The sequence below is a fragment of the Rhinolophus sinicus genome, linkage group LG03 (assembly GCF_036562045.2).
Source record: "Rhinolophus sinicus isolate RSC01 linkage group LG03, ASM3656204v1, whole genome shotgun sequence".
In the NCBI taxonomy this organism is placed as follows: Eukaryota; Metazoa; Chordata; class Mammalia; order Chiroptera; family Rhinolophidae; genus Rhinolophus; species Rhinolophus sinicus.
Window position 1 is genome coordinate 154959243 of NC_133753.1, and position 19870 is coordinate 154979112.

The 19870-nt window shown below is 38.5% G+C and overlaps 2 protein-coding genes and 1 long non-coding RNA gene across 4 annotated transcripts in view; 2 read left to right on the forward strand and 1 right to left on the reverse strand.

The window, feature by feature from the left end:
• AK6 (adenylate kinase 6) overlaps nt 1-1025 on the forward strand; it is a 13344-nt gene extending 12319 nt beyond the window's left edge. The window contains exon 5 of the mRNA XM_019728057.2: nt 513-1025. Coding sequence (XP_019583616.2) covers nt 513-705 — 193 coding nt within the window. The 3' untranslated portion in view covers nt 706-1025. The remainder of the gene's footprint in view (nt 1-512) is intronic.
• LOC141570697 (uncharacterized) overlaps nt 1-6638 on the reverse strand; it is an 8025-nt gene extending 1387 nt beyond the window's left edge. Inside the window, exons 1-2 of the long non-coding RNA XR_012495105.1 lie at nt 6502-6638; nt 2676-2798 (exon numbers count right to left, since the gene is read on the reverse strand). This is a non-coding gene — a long non-coding RNA (uncharacterized LOC141570697). The remainder of the gene's footprint in view (nt 1-2675; nt 2799-6501) is intronic.
• Nucleotides 6612-19870, forward strand: part of CCDC125 (coiled-coil domain containing 125) — a 26290-nt gene continuing 13031 nt past the window's right edge. Inside the window, exons 1-6 of one of the 2 annotated variants that reach the window (XM_019728054.2) lie at nt 6612-6735; nt 13169-13514; nt 16091-16149; nt 17382-17468; nt 18303-18380; nt 19076-19161. In XM_019728054.2, the coding sequence (XP_019583613.2) occupies nt 13208-13514; nt 16091-16149; nt 17382-17468; nt 18303-18380; nt 19076-19161 (617 nt within the window). In that variant the 5' untranslated portion in view covers nt 6612-6735; nt 13169-13207. Of the gene's footprint in view, nt 6846-13168; nt 13515-16090; nt 16150-17381; nt 17469-18302; nt 18381-19075; nt 19162-19870 lie in introns of both variants that reach the window. The other variant, XM_019728055.2, reaches the window with a different exon arrangement.

The following is a 19870-nucleotide window of genomic DNA, read 5'->3' on the forward strand; positions in this document are numbered from 1 at the left end:
CTACATAAAGAGTACATAAGTCAATTTTTTTCATTGTCTGGAATTGGTAAAGTACAGATAGATACATCTATATGATAAAGTACTCAATTAGTATATAATATTCCAATCATATGCATTTCATTATATGCCATCTATTTGTTTTATCTGTCTATACCTAAACTCCTCTAATTCTTTTGAAATCTAGGACCATTACCTACAGACTTTATGTTTATCTCATAGCTGGCTTGTGATAGGTCGATATGTTTGCTAACTGACTGGCTGACAAATTGTGGGGGAAGAAAATTTTAGACAAACATAAACATTGGCCTTAATTTAATCCTCTTGTAGTTTAACCCTCTTAGTTTAACCTCTTATAGGTGCCATTCTATTTTCTATAGGTAAAGAGACTACAAGAAGTATTTTTGCATGATTTTTCGTATATTCAAAAATGTCCAGTTTCTGGTATGCTCCTAAAACTCTGTTAATGCCATTCAGTTTGCTTTTTGTTTGCTTATCTTCTCTTTGCTTTTTAGGGGTTATAATGAGAAGAAACTAAAAGATAATATTCAGTGTGAAATATTTCAAGTTCTTCATGAAGAAGCATTAGCATCCTACAAGGAAGAAATAGTTCATCAGCTGCCCAGCAATAAACCAGAAGAGCTAGAGGATAATATCAATCAGATATTGAAATGGATTGAGCAATGGATCAAAGATCATAGCTCTTAATTTTCAATACTAGCCACCTTATAATCACTGTGATATTTCTCTGCCTACATCATATAAATTGTCCAATTATCATTAAAACTTTTTTAAAATTAAAATTTTGCTGTAGAACTAGTAGGTGGATAGTATAAAGGTTTATGTTTGGGTTTTTCCTCCACGAGAAAGCTAAACCATCTCAAGTATAATGAATATAATATTATTAAAGATTAAAGAATAAATACTCATCATTTAGTGCTTCAGTTGCTAAAGAATAAGTAAATCTGACCAAATGGGTAGATGGATATCTTTTGAGTTTATGATAGAAGAAAATGAAGGTAAGGGCGGTGGGGGGTGGGGGGTGGGAGATGAGGGTAAGGGGGATCGAATATATGGTGATGGAAGGAGAACTGACTCTGGGTGATGAACACACAATGGGATTTATAGATGATGTAATACAGAATTGTACACCTGAAATCTATGTAATTTTACTAACAATTGTCACCCCAATAAATTTAATAAAAATAAATAAATAATTAATTAATTAAAAAAAAAAAAAGAAATAAAACTAAAGTCCAAAGATAAACCATCAGAGTTTTCCATATTTATTTCTTCCTTTTAAAAGGGGTGGGGGGGTAGTGGTAATACTTGCACTCTGTATAAAATTCAAAAGGTACAAAAGGCTATACTGGAAAGGTAGGTTTCCCTTCCAGGCCACCCCTGTTCTTCAGCCACCCCAGACCCCTCCCTTTAGGAAATAATGTTACCTAAGTATCTTTTGAGAGATTTTATGCCTGCAAAGTATGTGTGTTGTGTGTGTACACATTTTTTAAGCATATGGTAGCATACAATGTAAACTGTTCTATATTTTATCTTTTCATTTAGTATATTTTGGAGGTTATACCAGCTCAGAACCTATAGACCTCCCTATTTTTTTTTAAAGTAAGATACAATTCACATATAAAATTGACATTTTAAAGTGTACATTCCACTGGTTTTTATCATATTCACAAGACTGTGCAACAATCACCATTATGTAATTCTGTAACATTTTCATCACCCACCCAAAAGAAGTCCCATACCCCTTAGTAGTCACTGCTCATTCTTCCCTTCTCCTAGCCCCTTGCAATCACTTATCTACTTTGTATATAGGGATTTGCATATTCTGGACACTTCATATAAATGTAATCATGCAATATGTGGCCTCTTGTGTCTGTCTTCTTTCACTTAGCATAATGTTTCCAAGGTCATCCATGTAGCCTGTACCAGTACCCCATTCTTTGTTACAGTCAAGACTAGTGAATAATATTCCAATGTATGGCTATACCACATTTTGTTTATTCCATCAGTGACACAATTGAGTTGTATCAATTTTTGGTATGAGTTATGCTATGAATATTTGTACAGTTTTTATGTGAATGTTTTCAATTCTCTTGGGTATATATCTAGGAGGGAAATTTCTGGGTTATATTGCAAATGAGTTTAACTTTTTGAGGAAATACCCAAACTGTTTTCCAAAGCAGTTGCATTACTTTACCTTCCCACCATCCATGTATTAGGGATCTAATTTCTCCACATCCTTGCTGACATTTGCTACTGTTCATAATAGCCATCCTGTGGATATGCACTCATATTTTCATTTTGGTTTTGATTTACATTTCCCTAATGACTAATGATGTTGAGCCTCTTTTCATGTGCCTATTAGTCAGTTGTACATGGTCTTTGGACCCCTAATCTTTTTGTTGTGTGTATGAAATTCCATTAAGGATGTGCTATGATTGGTTTAATCCCCTATTGATGGACATTAAGGTGGTTTCCAGCTTTTTACTATTATAATGATGTAAGAAAGAATAACACATATATTATTACTATGTGCTGGGCACTCTTAAACACATTGCAAAAGTGAACTCTCTTAATCCACATGACTACTGTGTAAGGTAGGTATTACTTGCATTACAGGTGATGGAACCAAGGCACAAAAGGTTTAAGTGACTTACCCAAGATCATAGGTAGGAAATACCAAAGTCAGGATTCCATCCTAGCAGACTTACCAATTAAATTGTGCTGCCAAATGCTTATGTAATTTTGCACATGAGCAAGTTTATCTGTCAAGTAAATACCTGGAAGATAAATCGTATGCAAACATAACATTTAGTAAATTTATTTTGTTAAACATAGATTGCCTATTACATATGTGCAAGACTCCACGTGGTAGGGAAGGCCTCCTAAGATAAATTATTGACCTCTAGATGATATTTACCTAGTATGCAAAGAAGATATGCACACAAAAAAGGTAGATTGTGACAAGTGCCCTATTGGAGATTCTAATATACTGAGAGAATAGAAGAGATTAATATTATTTTCTACTATGAGTATCGGAGAAAGATAAATGGATGCAAGGCCTTCAAGACTGGGTATGGTGGTAAAAAAGAAAGATAACTTGGACTAGGAAAATATCACAAAGGTGCTACCCAGTACTACTAATCACATAAAATGAGCACAATTACTTCATAGAGCTATTGCAAGGATTAAATAAATAGTGCTTGGCATATACTAAGCACCATATATGTGTTTATTATTATTTTTAGTAGTATAGACAGCTGTTTTGAGAAGACTATTGTCTTCACTACTGGGATTCATTCAATTCTCATGCTAATCAAGTGACTGCTAATTGTCCTAACACTTATGATTGACTCATGATAATAAATGAGCTTTTCTTTTAACAGAAGGGAGATAATGGAGCATAATACAGAGCTACACACCTTTTCGGAATTTTGTAAATATTAATATAGTCACTAATTTCAGTCTTAAGTTTTCATGTGAAACTAGACAATGCTTTAACATTTTACAGTTGTTTGGAAAAGGACTTAAAAATGCCTCATTCACTGTTTGTCTCTGGTTTTAAACCTACTTGTTAACTTTTTGTTTAAATCGGCTAATTTAAGCCAAACGAGATAAGTGTGCCAAATTTTTAATCATTTTATAATTCTGTAAATTACACTTCTTGATTTATTCAGTTTCTCAAGAGTGCCTTAAGATAATGAGCTTTGGTATGTGCATAACCAGTGACTTTTTTCCCCCTTATGTCCTTCTTGGTATATTTTTATTTTTGTGGGCTTTGAAATAGGGGTTTGGTCTTCATCTATATTTCTTCTGCATTCTAAGCATGTCCTACCACCAATCCCTACCAACATTTAAATTTGTTGTTAACATAAAAGTGACAGGGGTCAAAACTGCTGAGAAACATTTATTCGTTCCTATGGAGTGGGGGATGGTAAGGTAAAAAAAACAATAACACTGTTCTTAAAAACTTTCATTGCTGTATATGTGGAAAACAGTATCATGAAAAATCCTTATATTATATATATCTGGGCTTTTACTTAAAATTTAGTTCCTTAACCCTTTTGATGGTATAAATCTCTTTGACAGTCCGATGTAAGCTATGGACCCACTTCCTTCAAGGAAATACAGATATACATATTAATACAAAATGTTCATATTTTTCAAAGATTCAGACCCCTGAAATCCATCCAGAGGTTTATTGTTTAAGGGGTTTATTTTTATGGAAAGGAGAATTAAAAAATAATTTGTAAACAAGACTAGTGAATAAAAAGCATATGGATTGTCCTGGAGGTCCTAGCCAGTGCATTAAGCAAGAAAATAAAGACATACTGTCCTGAAAGGAATAAATTATTCTCAGTAAACATGATTATTACCTATATAGAAATTCCAATAAGAATCCACACAAAAGCTACTTAAACTAATAAGTGACTTTTAGTAAGGTCAGATACAGGATCAACACACCAAAGTCAGTTGCATTTTCATATAGTAGTGACACATAGTTGGAAATAAAAATAAAAACAATACCATTTATCATAGTACCAAAAAGCATGATGTACTGACATATATGCCTAAAAATATGTGCAAGATGTGCATCCAGAATATTCCAATGAAAGATCCAGTTAGATGGATATACTATGTTCATAAATTCTAAGACTCAATATTATTAAATTGATTTATAAATTCAATACCAATAAAAATCTCACCATAACATAAAAATTGATAAGCTGATCTCATATGGAAACATATAGAAAGTAGAATAGCCAAACAATACTGAAAAAGAACTTTTGAAAAAGTTAAAGGACTTACAGTATCTCATTTCAGGATTTGCTACAATAAAGTTTTAGGTGAAGAAGAATTATTTTTTGCTTGCAAAGCTATTGAATATGTTTATTACACTAAATGAGATAGTACATAAACAGACTTTACAGTTATAAATATATTATTAATCTTTTATGATAATTTTAAATCCCTGAGCATCTAATAAGCACATAGCACTGATCTTGTCCTATAATTAGGAGAAATTTTAGAGCCTCAATTCTGTCTGGTTTTCCATATAACTAGGTATGTATGCTTTTGAAAAATACCTGGTTAAGGGAAATAATGGGCTGGATCTGAAGAAGAGGAAGACTTAAAGAAGTTTGTTGGGGCAGATGGGTGGCTCAGTTGGTTAGAGTGCGAGCTCTTCTGGGCAACCGGGCTGCCGGTTCGATTCTCACATGGGCCAGCAACTAGAACGAAGTCAATGAGCTGCTGCTCAGCTCCCCAGTGGCCAGATGGCTCAGTTGGTTGGAACACCGCCTCTCAACCACAAGGTTGCGGGTTGGCTCCCGCAAGGGATGGTGGGCTGTGCCCCCTGCAACCAACTAACAAGGTACCTGGACCTAGAGCTGAGCTACGCCCTCCACTACTAAGATTAAAATAGGACAACAACTTGACTTGGAAAAGTCCTGGAAGTCTACACTGTTCCCCAATAAAGTCCTGTTCTCCTTCCCCAATAAAATCTTAAAAAAAAAAAAAAAAGAAAGAAAGAAGAAAGAGGCCGGCCCAGTGGCTCAGGCGGTTAGAGCTCCATGCTCCTAACTCCGAAGGCTGCCGGTTCGATTCCCACATGGGCCAGTGGGCTCTCAACCACAAGGTTGCCAGTTCAATTCCTCGAGTCCCGCAAGGGATGGTGGGCTCTGCCCCCTGCAACTAAAATTGAACACGGCACCTTGAGCTGAGCTGCCGCTGAACTCCCGGATGGCTCAGTTGGTTGGAGCACATCCTCTCAACCACAAGGTTGCCGGTTCGACTCCCGCAAGGGATGGTGGGTTCTGCCCCCTGCAACTAGCAACGGGCAACTGGGCCTGAGCTGAACTACGCCCTCCACAACTAACACTGAAAGGACAACAACTTGAAGCTGAACGGCATCCTCCACAACTAAGATTCAAAGGACAACAACTTGACTTAGAAAAAAGGCCTGGAAGTACATACTGTTCCCCCAATAAAGTCCTGTTCCCCTTCCCCAATAAAAAAGAAAAAAAGAAAAAAAAGAAAGAAAAGGAAGTTTGTTACTGGGAGGAACAGGTTCATCAGTTTATTTCCAAACCAGAGTGATTTTTAAATCCCGTCAAGTTTTTTGATCACTACAGGTCCCTTCAGTTATTTCACGAATGTTGGGGATTAGGAAATAATACCAAAATCATTTCACCAACGTAATTAATCTAATGACCCAACATGTTTTGGTGAGGTTAGAAGGAGGCGGGGCCGTCCCAGGAAATCCACAGACTAGGTCTTCCGAGTATCGGCTAAGGCCATTCCCTCTCGCCCCTTCCCACTGTCAGGCCGTCCCCAGCAGTTCCTTTGGCCTACAATGCTCTCCTCACTCCTGAGTACTGAAAGGCAGCCGACAAGGGCCGCCTCCACCGCTGAACTTCAGCTCAGCTCCATCCTTCTCTTACGGGACCCCTAGACACAAGTGTTTTGAACCAAGTATTTTACCTTTATTGACACATACGCTGCCTTGTTCTGGTTTTCCACGTCTCGTGCTATTATTTATAATTCGGTTGTCCGTAGCGGGGAAAATACGGGCTTTGTAGTTGGATACTGTAATATCCCGCTGCACTCACAGAGTGAGCTTGGGCGGCCTCACCGGCCTTTCCGCTCCGGGCTGCGCCGCTCAGTCACGTGGCTGGAGGATCAGGCGCGGCGCGCGACGTGGAGGCTCCGCGCGGGGTGAGCGCGCTGAAGGGGGCGCGAGGGCGCGAGGGCGGCGGGGGTCCTGACAGCTGAGGCCAAGTTCCCAAGCCCTCCGTGGTGGAGGGTGCGGTCGCCAGAGCTGGCAGGTGGGAGCCGCGAGCGGGGTGGACCCCGGGCTGGGGGGCGCACATCCGTGCAAACTCGGCAGGTTGTGAACAAGCTGGCAAATTGTCTTTTTCCCTTAATGCTAGTTTAAAGGCCTCGTCTGATGTTAACAATATAAGGACTAGATTTGAAAGATCCTGTTTCTGACTCTTTCCCCTCCTCCTATATTTATTTACTTTTCTGTTAATTTTGAGCCTTAACGTTACAGCGCACTAAATGGGACGTAGCATCTTGGATTGGATCCTGGAACAGAAAAAGGACATCAGTAGAAAAACTTGGCAACTTGTAATGAAGTCTGTGGTTTAGTTAATGTTAACGTATTAATTTTGATAACCGTACCCTAATATTAACATTAGAGGAATCTGGGTGAAAGGTACACAGGCGCTCTCTGTATTATCTTTACAACTTCCTGTGAATTAAAGTTATTTTAACAGAAAAAGTTAAAACATAAAATCCTACGGCGCCGTGCAGCAGGCCATTATTCACCAGGCAGGGGTCCAGTTCCTTCCTCTTTGCCTGCCTGACAGGAATTAGGTGTCTGTTTGACCAACTTGTTTGCTAAGGCAACAGTTGTCAGGCTAGTTAGTGGGTGTGGATCCTTCTAGTCCAAGTTTTTTGGTCAGGAAACTGTTTTCTTTTTCCAATCTGTCCATCAGATATCTTTGGAACACCTGTTATGCCCAAGCAAATAAGACATATGTACTCCTGCACTACGGGAGTGTACAATAAAAGCATTAGGTAGGAAGTGAGGACTATTAAAAGGTATGATGTAGAGCTAGGAGGGCTCAGAGGTAGGAGAAATCATGTCTGGCCCAGGGTAGTCCGGAAGCCTACTGGAGGGAGTGGCTGCCATGAACTGAAGCGGGCCTGAGAGGAAACAGCATTCCTAGCATGGAGAATGGCATCAGCTGAGGCTTGAAGGTGACTGGCCTGGGAGCAGGTGCAGTCCCTTTTCTGTGGAAGTAGAAAGATGCCCAGAGAGTTCTAACAGCTGAAACAGGAAGTGAAATCAGGATTCTTGTAGAAAACAGAGTGACACTTTAATATCTATGCCATGGGAGCTATGGAAGGCTTTAGGGCAAGAGATGGGTATCATTGGATCTATGCTTGGAGATGATTGACGTGGCAACAGTGTGTAGGGTAGCTTGGAGTAAACCAGTTAGGGAACCGTTGGTTTAGTCCAGGAGAGGTAACAAGAAATTCAGCCAGGGCTGTGAAGCTAATGTGCGAAGAAGGTCATGGTTTTGGGAGATTTTGTGGATTTAGTGGGCTTGACAACTGAAGGCACTAAAGAGAAAAAAGAGGGAGGGAAAAAGAATTCCAAAATTTTGGGCCTGGTGTTTTGGAGCATGGTTGATGCATTTGCAGAAATAGAGGACACAGGAGGCGGTTTGGCTGAGGTGGGAAGTGGGGCGGGTAATTAATTTGTTTTTGAACAATCTGTGTTTGAATTGCTGGCAGGATATCCAGCTGGAGAAGTGTATTTAGGAGTGGAAGCCAAACAAATATAGAAGGGACAGGAAGAGGAAAAGGAGCCTGAGCAGGCAGATATGAGAGAGTTGGTATTCCTGTGGAGCTGGGGAGCCAAGGTGGATCAGGGGTCTTGGCATGGTGAGTCAGGAGTCACAGCTTCTGCAGACGTGGAGGTGGCTGAGGAACTGAGACTAGGTCTTGGATTTAGCAATTAGGAAGTCACTGGTCACTTTTCAAAAAGTTGTTTTAGTGCAGAAGTAGGAAGATTGTCTGCTCACAGTCTGCAATATGTTCATCCTATGGCCTTTCCCAAGTGGCCAGAGTACTGAACAAGGAGCCAGAGATATGATCCTGCCTCTGCCACTACTTGTATAATTTGGGGCAAGTCATGTATGCCTGGGCCGGCATAGGAAGATGCATCCCTTAATAAAACCAGAAGTGCCCTTTTATTCCTAGTAACAACTTATAGTTCATAGGACTGGGGTTCCATGGGGCACACTTTGGAAAATGCTAATATAGAACGAGGATTTTAGAGCTCCAAAGAACCAAGTAATCTTATCCAATCCCCTCATTTGACAAATGAAGAAACTAATACTCAAATTCTAATTCAGTAAACATTGATTTCAAATATAGGGTTTATATAACCCTGTAAAGTAGCTATGCTTAAACCCATTTTGGAGATTTGGAAACAGACTCCAAGAAGTTAAACAACTAGCCTAGGATCACAGAGCAGCAACTGGTGGAGTGAACTTTGAACCCAGAACTCCTGAGACCAGGCCTTCTCCATCACACATCCTGCTGCCTCCCTGGTTGTCAACATTGAATGCATTTAAAGCTAGTCAAATGGAATGTTAGTTAACTTCAAATATTTTCCCTTTCTTAAAAGTAATGTGTTCCAAAAGTCAAGTTTAATTTGACTGCATTCCATATTAGCATTACTATTAGCGTAAAAACATGGGCAGGTACATAGCCAACAGTTCCTGAAGTTACATTTTAAAAAACAGTAGAGCATCGGTCCATGTGAAAGCTTGTTATTATGTTCAACTCTGAATAGTGGGAAGAGGTCCCCATGATGCCTGAATATATGTGGTGCATTAAAAAATATTCTTAGGTAATCCTGTGATTGCTTATGCTTTCCCCTGATTGCTTTTTTCCTTTGTGTTGACCAATTCCATTTTCTTCACCGCTAGTTACCTGTGACCACACCCTCCTAACAGAGATGTGAGGTTGCATTTATAAACAGAAATCTGCTGCACTAGAGGTAAAACACAGCCTCTTATGTACTAAATAATTTACTATCTACCCTGACAAATAAACATAGACAAACTTACTTATTTAGGAAATAAACTTATAAAGGAACCAAAATGATTTTATGAAAATTTGGGGAGAAAATGGGTCCAGTAGACTGTGTTGAGTGTTGCTAAAACTAGCTATTTTAGACTTTTACTTCCAGTTCTATTTGATGTCATAAATAATAGAAATTTGGTTTGCTCTGATGTTAATCTCACTGAAATTCTCCAAATAACAGAAAGCAATGGCTAAGAGTGTTAACAGTGTCTGTCATCAGGGATCTGAATTCAGAATCTGGCTCTTGTTAGCTGTGTTATTTAACCTGTCTGTGCTTCAATTTAATTGTCTAAACTTAAGTATTATAATAATAGTGTTCTCTTACCATGTGCTTGTGAAGACTAAATAGAATAATCTAAATAAAGCACTTAAAATAGTGCCTAGCACACGGAAGAAAGCAAGCAACAAGTGCTAGCTGCTATTGTCACTAAAAAAACTGTTGCTGATTTAAGGCATTCAGTTTAATAATTTTCTTATCCAGGAGGATACAACTGACAACACAATTCTCATCTTGCCCCCTAATCCAGTTTAAGGTCCCTTATTTTTTTCTGTGTTTTAAACAATTTTTCACAGCATATTATTGAGCTATCATTTGCATATGATAAAATGCACCATTGTAAGTAGACAGTTGGATGAGTTTTGACAAACCATCATTCTAGTCAAGATAGAAGACTTTTCCATCACCCCAGAAAGTGTCCTCGTGCCCTTTGAAGTTCACCTTCCCACCCCATTCAATTGTTGATCTGTTGTCTGTCATATACATTAGTTTTGCTAGGATTTCATACAGTATGTGTTTTTTCTGTTAGCATAATGTCTGTAAGATTCATCCATGCTATTGCATATATCAGAAATTCATTTATTGCTGAATATATTCTATAGATGTACTAGAATTTGTCTGTTTTCTTGTTAATGGACATCTGTGTTGTTTCTAGTTTTGGGATAATTTGACTAATGCTATGGGCATTCATGCACACATCTCTGTATGAACATTTGATTTCATTTCTCTTGGGTAAATACCAAGAATGCAATTGCGGGGTCACTGTTTAAAAGAAACTGTCAAACTTTTCAGTGTTTGTACCATTTTATTCTCCCACCAACAGTGTTTATGGATGTCCACGTCCTCAGCAACACTTGGAATTAGCAGTAGTATGTGCTGGAATCTCATTGTAGTTTAAAATCGACAGTTCCCTGATGACAAATGAGGTTGAATGTCTTTCCATCTATGCATCTTCTTTTAGGATGTATTATTTCAAATCTTTCAAGGGCCTTTGTTTTTAGACATTGAAAATATATGTTACTTTGACCCTAAAAACAACAAAAAACCCTTCATACATAATCAGATTTGGCAGCTATGTGTGGTTTTAATAGTGGAAGAATCAGAGAGGGATCAGCAAAAAATGAGACTTAATTATTTTTGAAAGACAGATTTTATTTTTGAAAATCCTGGTAAGCAACTACTTAAAAGAAGGGTATTTAGAAAAAAATGTCAGATGTGTTTTGTTTTTTTTTAAATAAGCAACCTGATTTATTTATTTATTTATTCCCCTTCTTCTACCTCTCTCCCCCACTCCGGTTCAAGCCGTTGTTTCTCAGTCCAGTTGTGTAGGACACGGCTCTCTGGCCCATGCTGGTACTATGAGCCTTGCGCTCCCCCCAGCTGAGGCAGTCAGTCGCCAACTGGCCACTCATTACTGGTTACAGCAGCTCTCCTGGCAGCACACGGTAGCCCAGCTCCAGGGAGAGCCGTTGTTCACAATCTTAGCTGTTGAGGGCGCAGCTCACTGGCCCATGTGGGAATCGAACCAGTGACCTCTGCTAGGAGCACGGTGCTCCAACCACCTGAGCCACTGGGCCGGCCCTCGTTCTTTTTCTTTTTAATGAGTCTTGTGAGAAGGATGAAATATTTCTAAATAACTACAGCAAAGCAGCAGTTTTGAAATGTCTGGTGGTGGTGAAAGTCTATCTTAACTGTACTCTGTACTAGAGAAAGGTACAATGCTGAACGTTTCAGGTGCTCTCCAGCCACCAGGTAGGCCACTATCGCCAGGTAGGTGCTTACAATGGTCTTTACATGGGGAGGGCTGGGTAATGATGATTTCTCTGTAGGGCATTTTACCTGGAGATGTTTTCTTCTAGTAAGAAAGGCAGGTAATTAGCCCCACAGTATCCAGTGTGGAGCCTTGCTGAGGTGACTATTTTGTTTTTCTGCCCTAGAGGCAAGTATTTCAATTTGTATATTCCTTCCTTGCCTTATTCTTTTATTAAACAAGTATTTATTGAGCACTGATTTTGTCTCAGATACTGTTTTAGGCATTGGAAATGCAGTGGTGATCCAAACAGGCAAAAACTTCTGCCCTTGTGGAGCTTACATTCTTCTTAGGGCCATTTAGAGTGGGTTTGGACACTGGGAAGGGAAAATTTTCAGGATGTCATACCTCTTGAGAGGATCCTAGGCAGGCTGAAACCACCTTCAGCTTCACTGGGCTCCCACTTTTGCACTACCGTTCTCCCTTTTAGTGGCATGCTTTGAAAAATGAGTACAATATGGAGGAGGATGTTAACAGGCCATAAATGCTAAGGAGAAAGATAAAGCAGATAAGTGGGACAGGGAGGAGTAGTTTGCAATTTAAGATGGGGTACCAGGCCCCCCTGAGAAAAATGGCATGAAGAAAAGACTCACAGGAGGTGAGGAACCAGCTGTGCAACTATGGAGGAAGAGTATTCCCCCAGATAGCTGGAACACAAAGCTCTGGGGCAGGAGTACCTGGCACTGTCAAAACACTGGGGAGGCAAGGCCGTCAGCCTAGGATGAGAGAGAGGGGCAGAGATGAGCAGAGGACCTCAGCATTGAAAAGGCTTTGGCTTTTGCTCTGATTGCTTGTGAAATAGTGGAGGGTTTTGAATACAGGTGCAGCATGATTTGAGAAAGATAGGTGGGGCACCTTCTTCCTTCCCATCTCTCACTGTCCCAAATATAAAACCTCTGTTAGTTGTCTACACAGAAATGGACCAAGTGGAGCTGTCGGAGAGACCGGAAGAGACCTGAGCACCTAAAGTGGTTAAAGGGCTGTGAAGGGACAGAGGCAGGATAGTCTTAAGTCATTCAAAGTCTCATTTTTTAGAGACTTCTGAATTTTATGTAGCACTTAGTCTTGTGAAAACCAGACCCTTTCCTTTATTGTACATCAAGAGTATTCTTGGCAAAGGCTCTGTCTGCTTTATCCTGATTAGTAGACTACTACATTCAGTAAAAGCCTTTCCTGCCTCCTTACAATTCCCCTCATCTTTGAAATAAGAAGTTGGAATTTTTCTTACCTAGGAAAAGTCCTGAAATGTTGAAGACCTTGAATTTGGATTGCATTTGTAAGCTTGTGCTTTGCTGGGATAGTCATGCCTGCATAATACAGAAAGGAACGTTTCTTCTTTGGAAAACCTAACTTTCTTATACTGATGGTGTTTTAATTACTGTTTTTCTTAACTACAGATAACCTGTTTTTCCTATGGTAAAGACGACATCTGGCTGATGAGCAGCGTGGTGAGGTCACTGAGTGAGGCAGAGGCGCAGACCTGGGAAACAGAGGACGATGACATGGCAGAAGGAGATTTAGGGTATGGCCTCGGAAGAAGGCCCGGCGGTATTTATGAAGCGCAAATTTCACATTTATTTACATCTAGAAAAAGATCAGATGAATGGAACTTTGGCCCTCCCCCATTTCCAAGAAAGGGGGAAGAAAGAAGTGCTGTTTTTCAGCCTTCCAGGCGTGAGAGCTCGCAAGATACATACCCTGAAGTGTCCAGAATTTCCCATCACAGACGACAAAGTAGCACTGGTAAGAGTGCCTAGTGTCCTCTCCCGCCTTTTTCCCCTGTGAATTTTAGCAGTGCTGCCACTCTTTCAACACATGAAAATGGGATGCCAGAGTGGATTTTAGAAATTTATCTTTATTTACCTCTTGGAATTGGTGATGGTTCAAAAGAATTGATGTGTCTATCAAAACAATCTTAATCATAACTAAAAATAAATTAAGCTGTACATGAAGGAAATAATACAATTCAGAATCATATTGTGATAGAGTGATGCAACTCCAGTGATTGGGAGCCTGTGGATGAGTCCATGACTTCGTTGTGGTACAGAGTTTCTGTGGCTGAAGCTTTTGTAATCCCCATTGTAAAACTTCCCCACCAAAGTGGAACAAACACAAATTAGAGCAACAGAAAAATAATTTGAGAAACATGTTTCAGATACACAAACACTATGTTGTAGCTGGGGCTCTATCCCCATCCCACAAAATCCTCCTTGAAATTACGATGGGGTTATTTACAAATTTTTCTTCCAATTTCATATCACGCACAGAGAATGGATACTGTTTTGCAAGCAAGATATTGAAAACTGAACATGATGCTAAAATGCCTTTGTAAAAACTTGAGGAAACCACTGGGATAGAAATAATATGTGATAGTAATAGTATGAGCTTCTGTTTGTTGGGTTATGGACTTTTGTCTTTCTGTCAAAGTTGACTTGCTCCTAGGTAAGAATATTGTGTTAGTTTCCTACTGCTAATAGGTAATTTCCAAATTACCAGAAATTTAATGGTTTAAAACAGCAACACAAATTTATTATCATACAGTTCTGTGGGGTCGAAGGTCCAAAATGGGTTTCACTGGGCTAAAATCAAGGTGTCCGCAGGGCTGCATTCCTTCTGGAGGCTGTAGGAGAGAATCCATTACCTTGCCTTTTCCAGCTTCTAGCGGCCGCCTGCACGCCTTGGCCTGTGGTCCCCATCCCCCATGTTCCAAGCCAGCAGTGGCTGATGGAGTCTTTCTCATGCTGCATCACTCTGACACTGACTCTCCTGCCTTCCTTTCATTTGTAAGGACCCTAGTGAGTACATTGGACCCACCTGGGTAATCCAGGATAATCTCCCATCTACAGCACTTAATTTAATCACATCTGATTAAATTAGATCTGCACAGTCTCTTTTGCCATGTATTCGCAGGTTATGGGCATTAAGATGTGGACTGCGTTGGGGGCCATTATTCTGCCTACCACAAGTATTAATAAAACAGAACTTATTATTGTCAACCTAATGTCACTTTTGTCCCTCCTTGGAACCTCATATCATCAGAATAAAAACATGATTAGGTTTCGCCTTCGATACTGTCATGTTGATGGAAGTTCAGAATAGCAAAGAAAAAAAATGTTTTGAGAAAATTTTAATATCCCTCAAAATATTCTAATTTTTTTTTCCTTTTACTTCTTTTCCTCTTACTTGTCACTTATCACTTTAATGTTTTTCTATTGCCAGGGAGACCAAATGAAAATGAAGCTCCTGGAAAGCCAGGTTAATGTCTCAATTGATTAAAGAGAAAATAATTGAAGAGAAAATAATTGAAGTTTAGGAGACTTCTAGTCATTCTCTTTGGAAAGAAATTAAATACAGGTTACTTCTTAGCTATTCATATCACTGTATTGCTCAAACAAGCCAAACACAAAAATGTATTCATTTCACTCACCAACATTCATGTTTTTTATATTGCGTGTGGACAAAAAAGGGGCCATATACTAAACCTGAAAAGCTCAGGGGTGGCCTGCATAGCAGGCCTTATAAACCCAGAGACTGAAAGTAACCACACAGGATGGCCTGAACTTAAAAATTTTTAACTAAAAGCAAGTCGTGGCAGGCAGTCAAGTCCTACGCCTGAACTTCCTTGACAAAGGTCAATCTTTACCTTAAGTGAGCCTTCTTATTGTCTTTTTTGCATCTAAGATAACACACCCTTGAAATGTCAGTCATCTCCTTTGCCAGACCCGTCAGGGTACAACCACTACACCACAACTAGAGACTACAATGCCTCATTGTTATCTTGTTCTCCCCGCATACTGTCTCTAGGTGCTGTGAATGTTGGTAACTATCCTGTACCCACCAATGTAAAAGAAGTCTGTGTTTTGCTATTGTGCCTTTTTATCCAATCCATTTCCCCTCCTTGCTTTCTAAAGTATAAAATAAGCTGCAAAATGCAAAACTGCCCTTCTCTGGAGCAGTTTCCTCAATCTACTGAGACTTTGCTTCCCGGCAATTGTCAGTGTGGCTCAAATAAACTCATGAAAACTCTCTGGTGCAAATAAACTCAAAAACACTCTATAGGTTTGAACGTTGACATGTGTTTGTATGTAGTAACTAACCAATTCGTTCACAACAGCTTTATTTTAGAGTCCTTTTTAAAAAGTCTTTTTATTCAAAAGTATGTGTCTTTTCATTTATGAAATGTTTTAAGCTATTTTTGTCATTGTTTGGTTTATTATAATTCTTTTCTCTTTGTAATTTAGGGGATACCTGTATTTGATATTTTGTAAATAAATGTCCTGTATTAAGTAGTTAAAAAAAATTGTTTTTTTTCCTAATAGATTCTAATTCAGAATTGTCAAATGTAGAATTAAAGCAACGTCTTGATAAAACATTAGAGGTGAGTACCTGGGTAATATAACAATTCTCATGTGAATAAAGTCCCCCGATAGATATTTGTTTAAATAATACTAAAATTGTATGGAAGGTAAATGTTGGCTTTCCAGATACTCTCGAAGAGCCTTGGCTGTGTGTAAATCTCGTATCTTTCAATTGGCCTCCTCAGTTTTTTATCTTCCTCATCTCTCAAAAAGCCTGTTTATGTAAACAAGCCCCTTTATCTTCTATTACTCTAATCTCCTCATGGAGAAAATAGTTATTACTTCCTTCCATCTGTCTAGCCTGTATGTGTGGCTTGAAATAACCTGACTTAATTTAACCTTTTTGAGGTCAGAAAACCCACCAGAAATTATCCCAAGTGGTCTGAGGAGGCCGTCCAGCCTGGGAATAGACATTTCTGTGAGGGATGCCTGTCCTGTGGGAAACGGGAAGCCCATCTTAGTGTCTGTTTGCGACTCTTCTTGTGAAAGCTGCTGTAATCGTTTCCTAGGGCTACTGTAACAAAGTACCACAAACTAGGGATTTAGAATAATAGAAATTTATTCTTTCAATTTTGGAGGCTTAGAAGTCCGAAACCCAGGGGTCAGTAGGCCACATTCCCTCTGAGAGCTCTAGGAGAATCCATGTCTCTTCCTAGCTTCTGCTGATTGCTCCCCACAACCCTCCACATTCCTTGGCTTGTAGCTGTGTCACTCTAGTTCTATCTCTGTCGACATATGACCTTCTTCCCTGTGTGTCCGCGTCCAAATTTTTCTTGTCTTATAAGGACACCAGTCATTGGATTGGGCTTACCTAATCCAGTCTGACCTCATTTTAACTTGATTACATCTGCAAAGACCCTCTTTCCAAATAAGGTCACAGTCACAGTACCAGGAGTTAGGACTTGAACATTTCTTTGGGGGCGGACATAATTCATAATAGCTACTGTAGCTGTGTGAGTGATCATATTTATGTGGCCTAAAGATTTTTTGTTTCTAATTCTTATCTGTGTGGTCTAGGTGGGTGAAGACAAAAGATTTGGGCTTTGAGTTCTAAATGGCACCTGATAGTAAGGCTCTCAATTTTGGCCTATGTTGCCCACTGATAAAGCCTGGAGGAATTTCCAACCTCATTTATAAGGACAAAATGCTTTGAGTCAAAGTGCATGCTGAGCTTAAATGTAGACTATCCGAATTGATCATTTTGGGTTGCATATCTCGCAGATAGGAAGATGAATTTAATTTCTTTCCTCAGGAGGTAGAAATTTTAAAAACTGAACTTGAGGCATCTCAAAGACAACTTGAAGGTAAAGAGGAAGCACTGAAAATTCTTCAAAGCATGGTAAGAAGTTATTTTTAAATTTTCACATTCCAATGTGAAAATGGCATGGTTTAAGCTTTTAAAACAAAAGCAGCAGTACTTAATATAATTGGGGTGTTTTTGTTTTTTTTTTGAAGTTTAGATTGTTTTTTAAGTTTTATTGAAATAATTTACATGCTATGAATTTCACACGTTTTAAGCATACAGTTCATTTTTACTACACTTAAGAGTTGTGCAACTATCACCACAATCTCATTTTGGCACATTTTCAATACCCGAGAAAGGAACTTTGTACACATTAGCAGTCACACACCATTCACATCCCCAACCCCAAACAACCACTAATCTACTTTCTGTCTTGCAGATTTGCCTTTTCTATTACATGTAAATAGAATCGTATATTATGTGTCTGGATTCTTTTGCATTTGGATTCTTTTAGTTAGCATGTTTTTGAGGTACAAGCATGGTGGAGCATTTGTCAGAACTTTCTTCCTTTTCATTACCAAATAATATTCCATTGTATAGATATACACATTTTGTTTATCCATTCACCAGTTAGTTGATGGGCAGTTGGGTTTCCACTTTTGGGCTATTATGAGTAATACTCGTATGAATGTTTGTATACAAGTCTTTGTGTGGAAAATTCTTTCATTCATTCTCACATTCATTGGGTAACAGCCAAACCAAGATCTTCTGACTTGTGAACTATCAAACATTCCACAAAAAGGGGTTTCTGTGGAAATTCTCATCTCAAATTAATTTTCTGTTGTCTTAAAATAAAAATGTGAACTTCATCGTGCATATACGAGTGATTAGAAATTAAATTTATACTGATAGGAGTTTTGCTTTTCTTAGGCAATATTTGGCAAAGCCACAAGTCATACTCAGGCAGTGCTTCAAAAAACTGTGGAACAAAAGAGATCCTTGGAGAAGGTATTTGCCTTTTTAGTGTGGACTTGTTCAATCCAATAATCTTTCAAATAGTTTCCTTTAAAGTCACCATACTAACGGGTATGTCATTTGTGCACACCCTCTGCCAGGTGTGTTTCGACTTCATAAGGTTCCTTCCTTTTTGGAATTTATAAAGAGACTGTCAAAAGGGGAAAAAGTTAAGGTTTCTTTTATTTCCCCATTTTAAGGTAGTAGGAGGCCTGCCAAGTTGATACTTTCTGGTTTTCTTCTTTTCTTTCTCTGCTTACAAAGCCTGCCTCTTTCTGACCACCTCATCTTTACCAAAAAGGTAGTTAGGAATAGCTTCCTATGCCTGTTGGACCCTCCCTTGATGGCACTGCCCTGGGCTCACATCTTCAGGGGTGTATTTTGCTTGTGGAGTCTGCATGGGTTGGGAGTGGGGATGATGAGAAATCTAGGTTCAGACCAAAAAAGTTTTAAGCTAAAGAATTTGAAATTTCTCCTATAGTAATTAAGAAAGCTTTGGCAAAGCTCTTTTGAGTGCTACAGAGGCATGTTGTATGTGTTTATAAATGTCAGACACTTTTTGAGCAATGGGTTTTTCCTCTGTAACCTATTTCTGTGAAATGATTAACTTATGTATTTCAGCTATTCGTAATGTCCTGGAATGACTTATTTATAGAATTTTCCATGAAACTGCTATTTTCTTTCTATAGGAAATAAATGCCTTGCAGTGGGAAATAGAATTTGATCATAATAGATTTAAAAATATAGAGGAATCTTGGACCCAAAAATATGACAGGTTTGTATATTATTATTCCATAGCTTTTCTTTGGAAATCATTTATTTATTATTTTATTTTATTTCATTTCATTTTATCTTTCGTATTCTTTGAGCTAATTGTAAATATTAGAAAATTCTTATTGCTTATCCCCTTGCCAGCTCCATATTTTCTGTTAATTTTCTTTTTAAAAAAATATAGTATAAACTGCATTTTCAAATACAGTGGAAAAGTCATGTTTTCCAAGCTATTTTAGCATTGGCACTATTTTTTCAAACAAAATGTTTTGAGCAGCTCTTTTATTAGTGTGAATTTAATAATTTTAAATTACAACATACACTTTTTATAAAGTCAATCATTGAGAAATTGATTTGATATTGGGATTTATAGATGGCTTTAGTACCTAATCTTTTATTATTTCTTAACTTTTAATTTGAGATCAGTGAAGATTTACAGAAAACTTGTTAAGAATAGTACAAAGAATTCTATATCTTTTACCAAGATTATCTAAATGTTAACTCTTTACCACATTTACTTTATCATTCTTTTTCCCTTTCTCTTTGTAGTTAAATATGTAGATATAATTTTTTTTGTGAACCGTAAGAGTAAGTTGCATATATATGCATATATAGATGCATAGGGCTCATTTTAGCTTTGCCCCTTTCCACATCTGTAACTCCTATAGTGAGGAACCTGGCTTCTATTACCCCATATATTTACTTATTTTTCC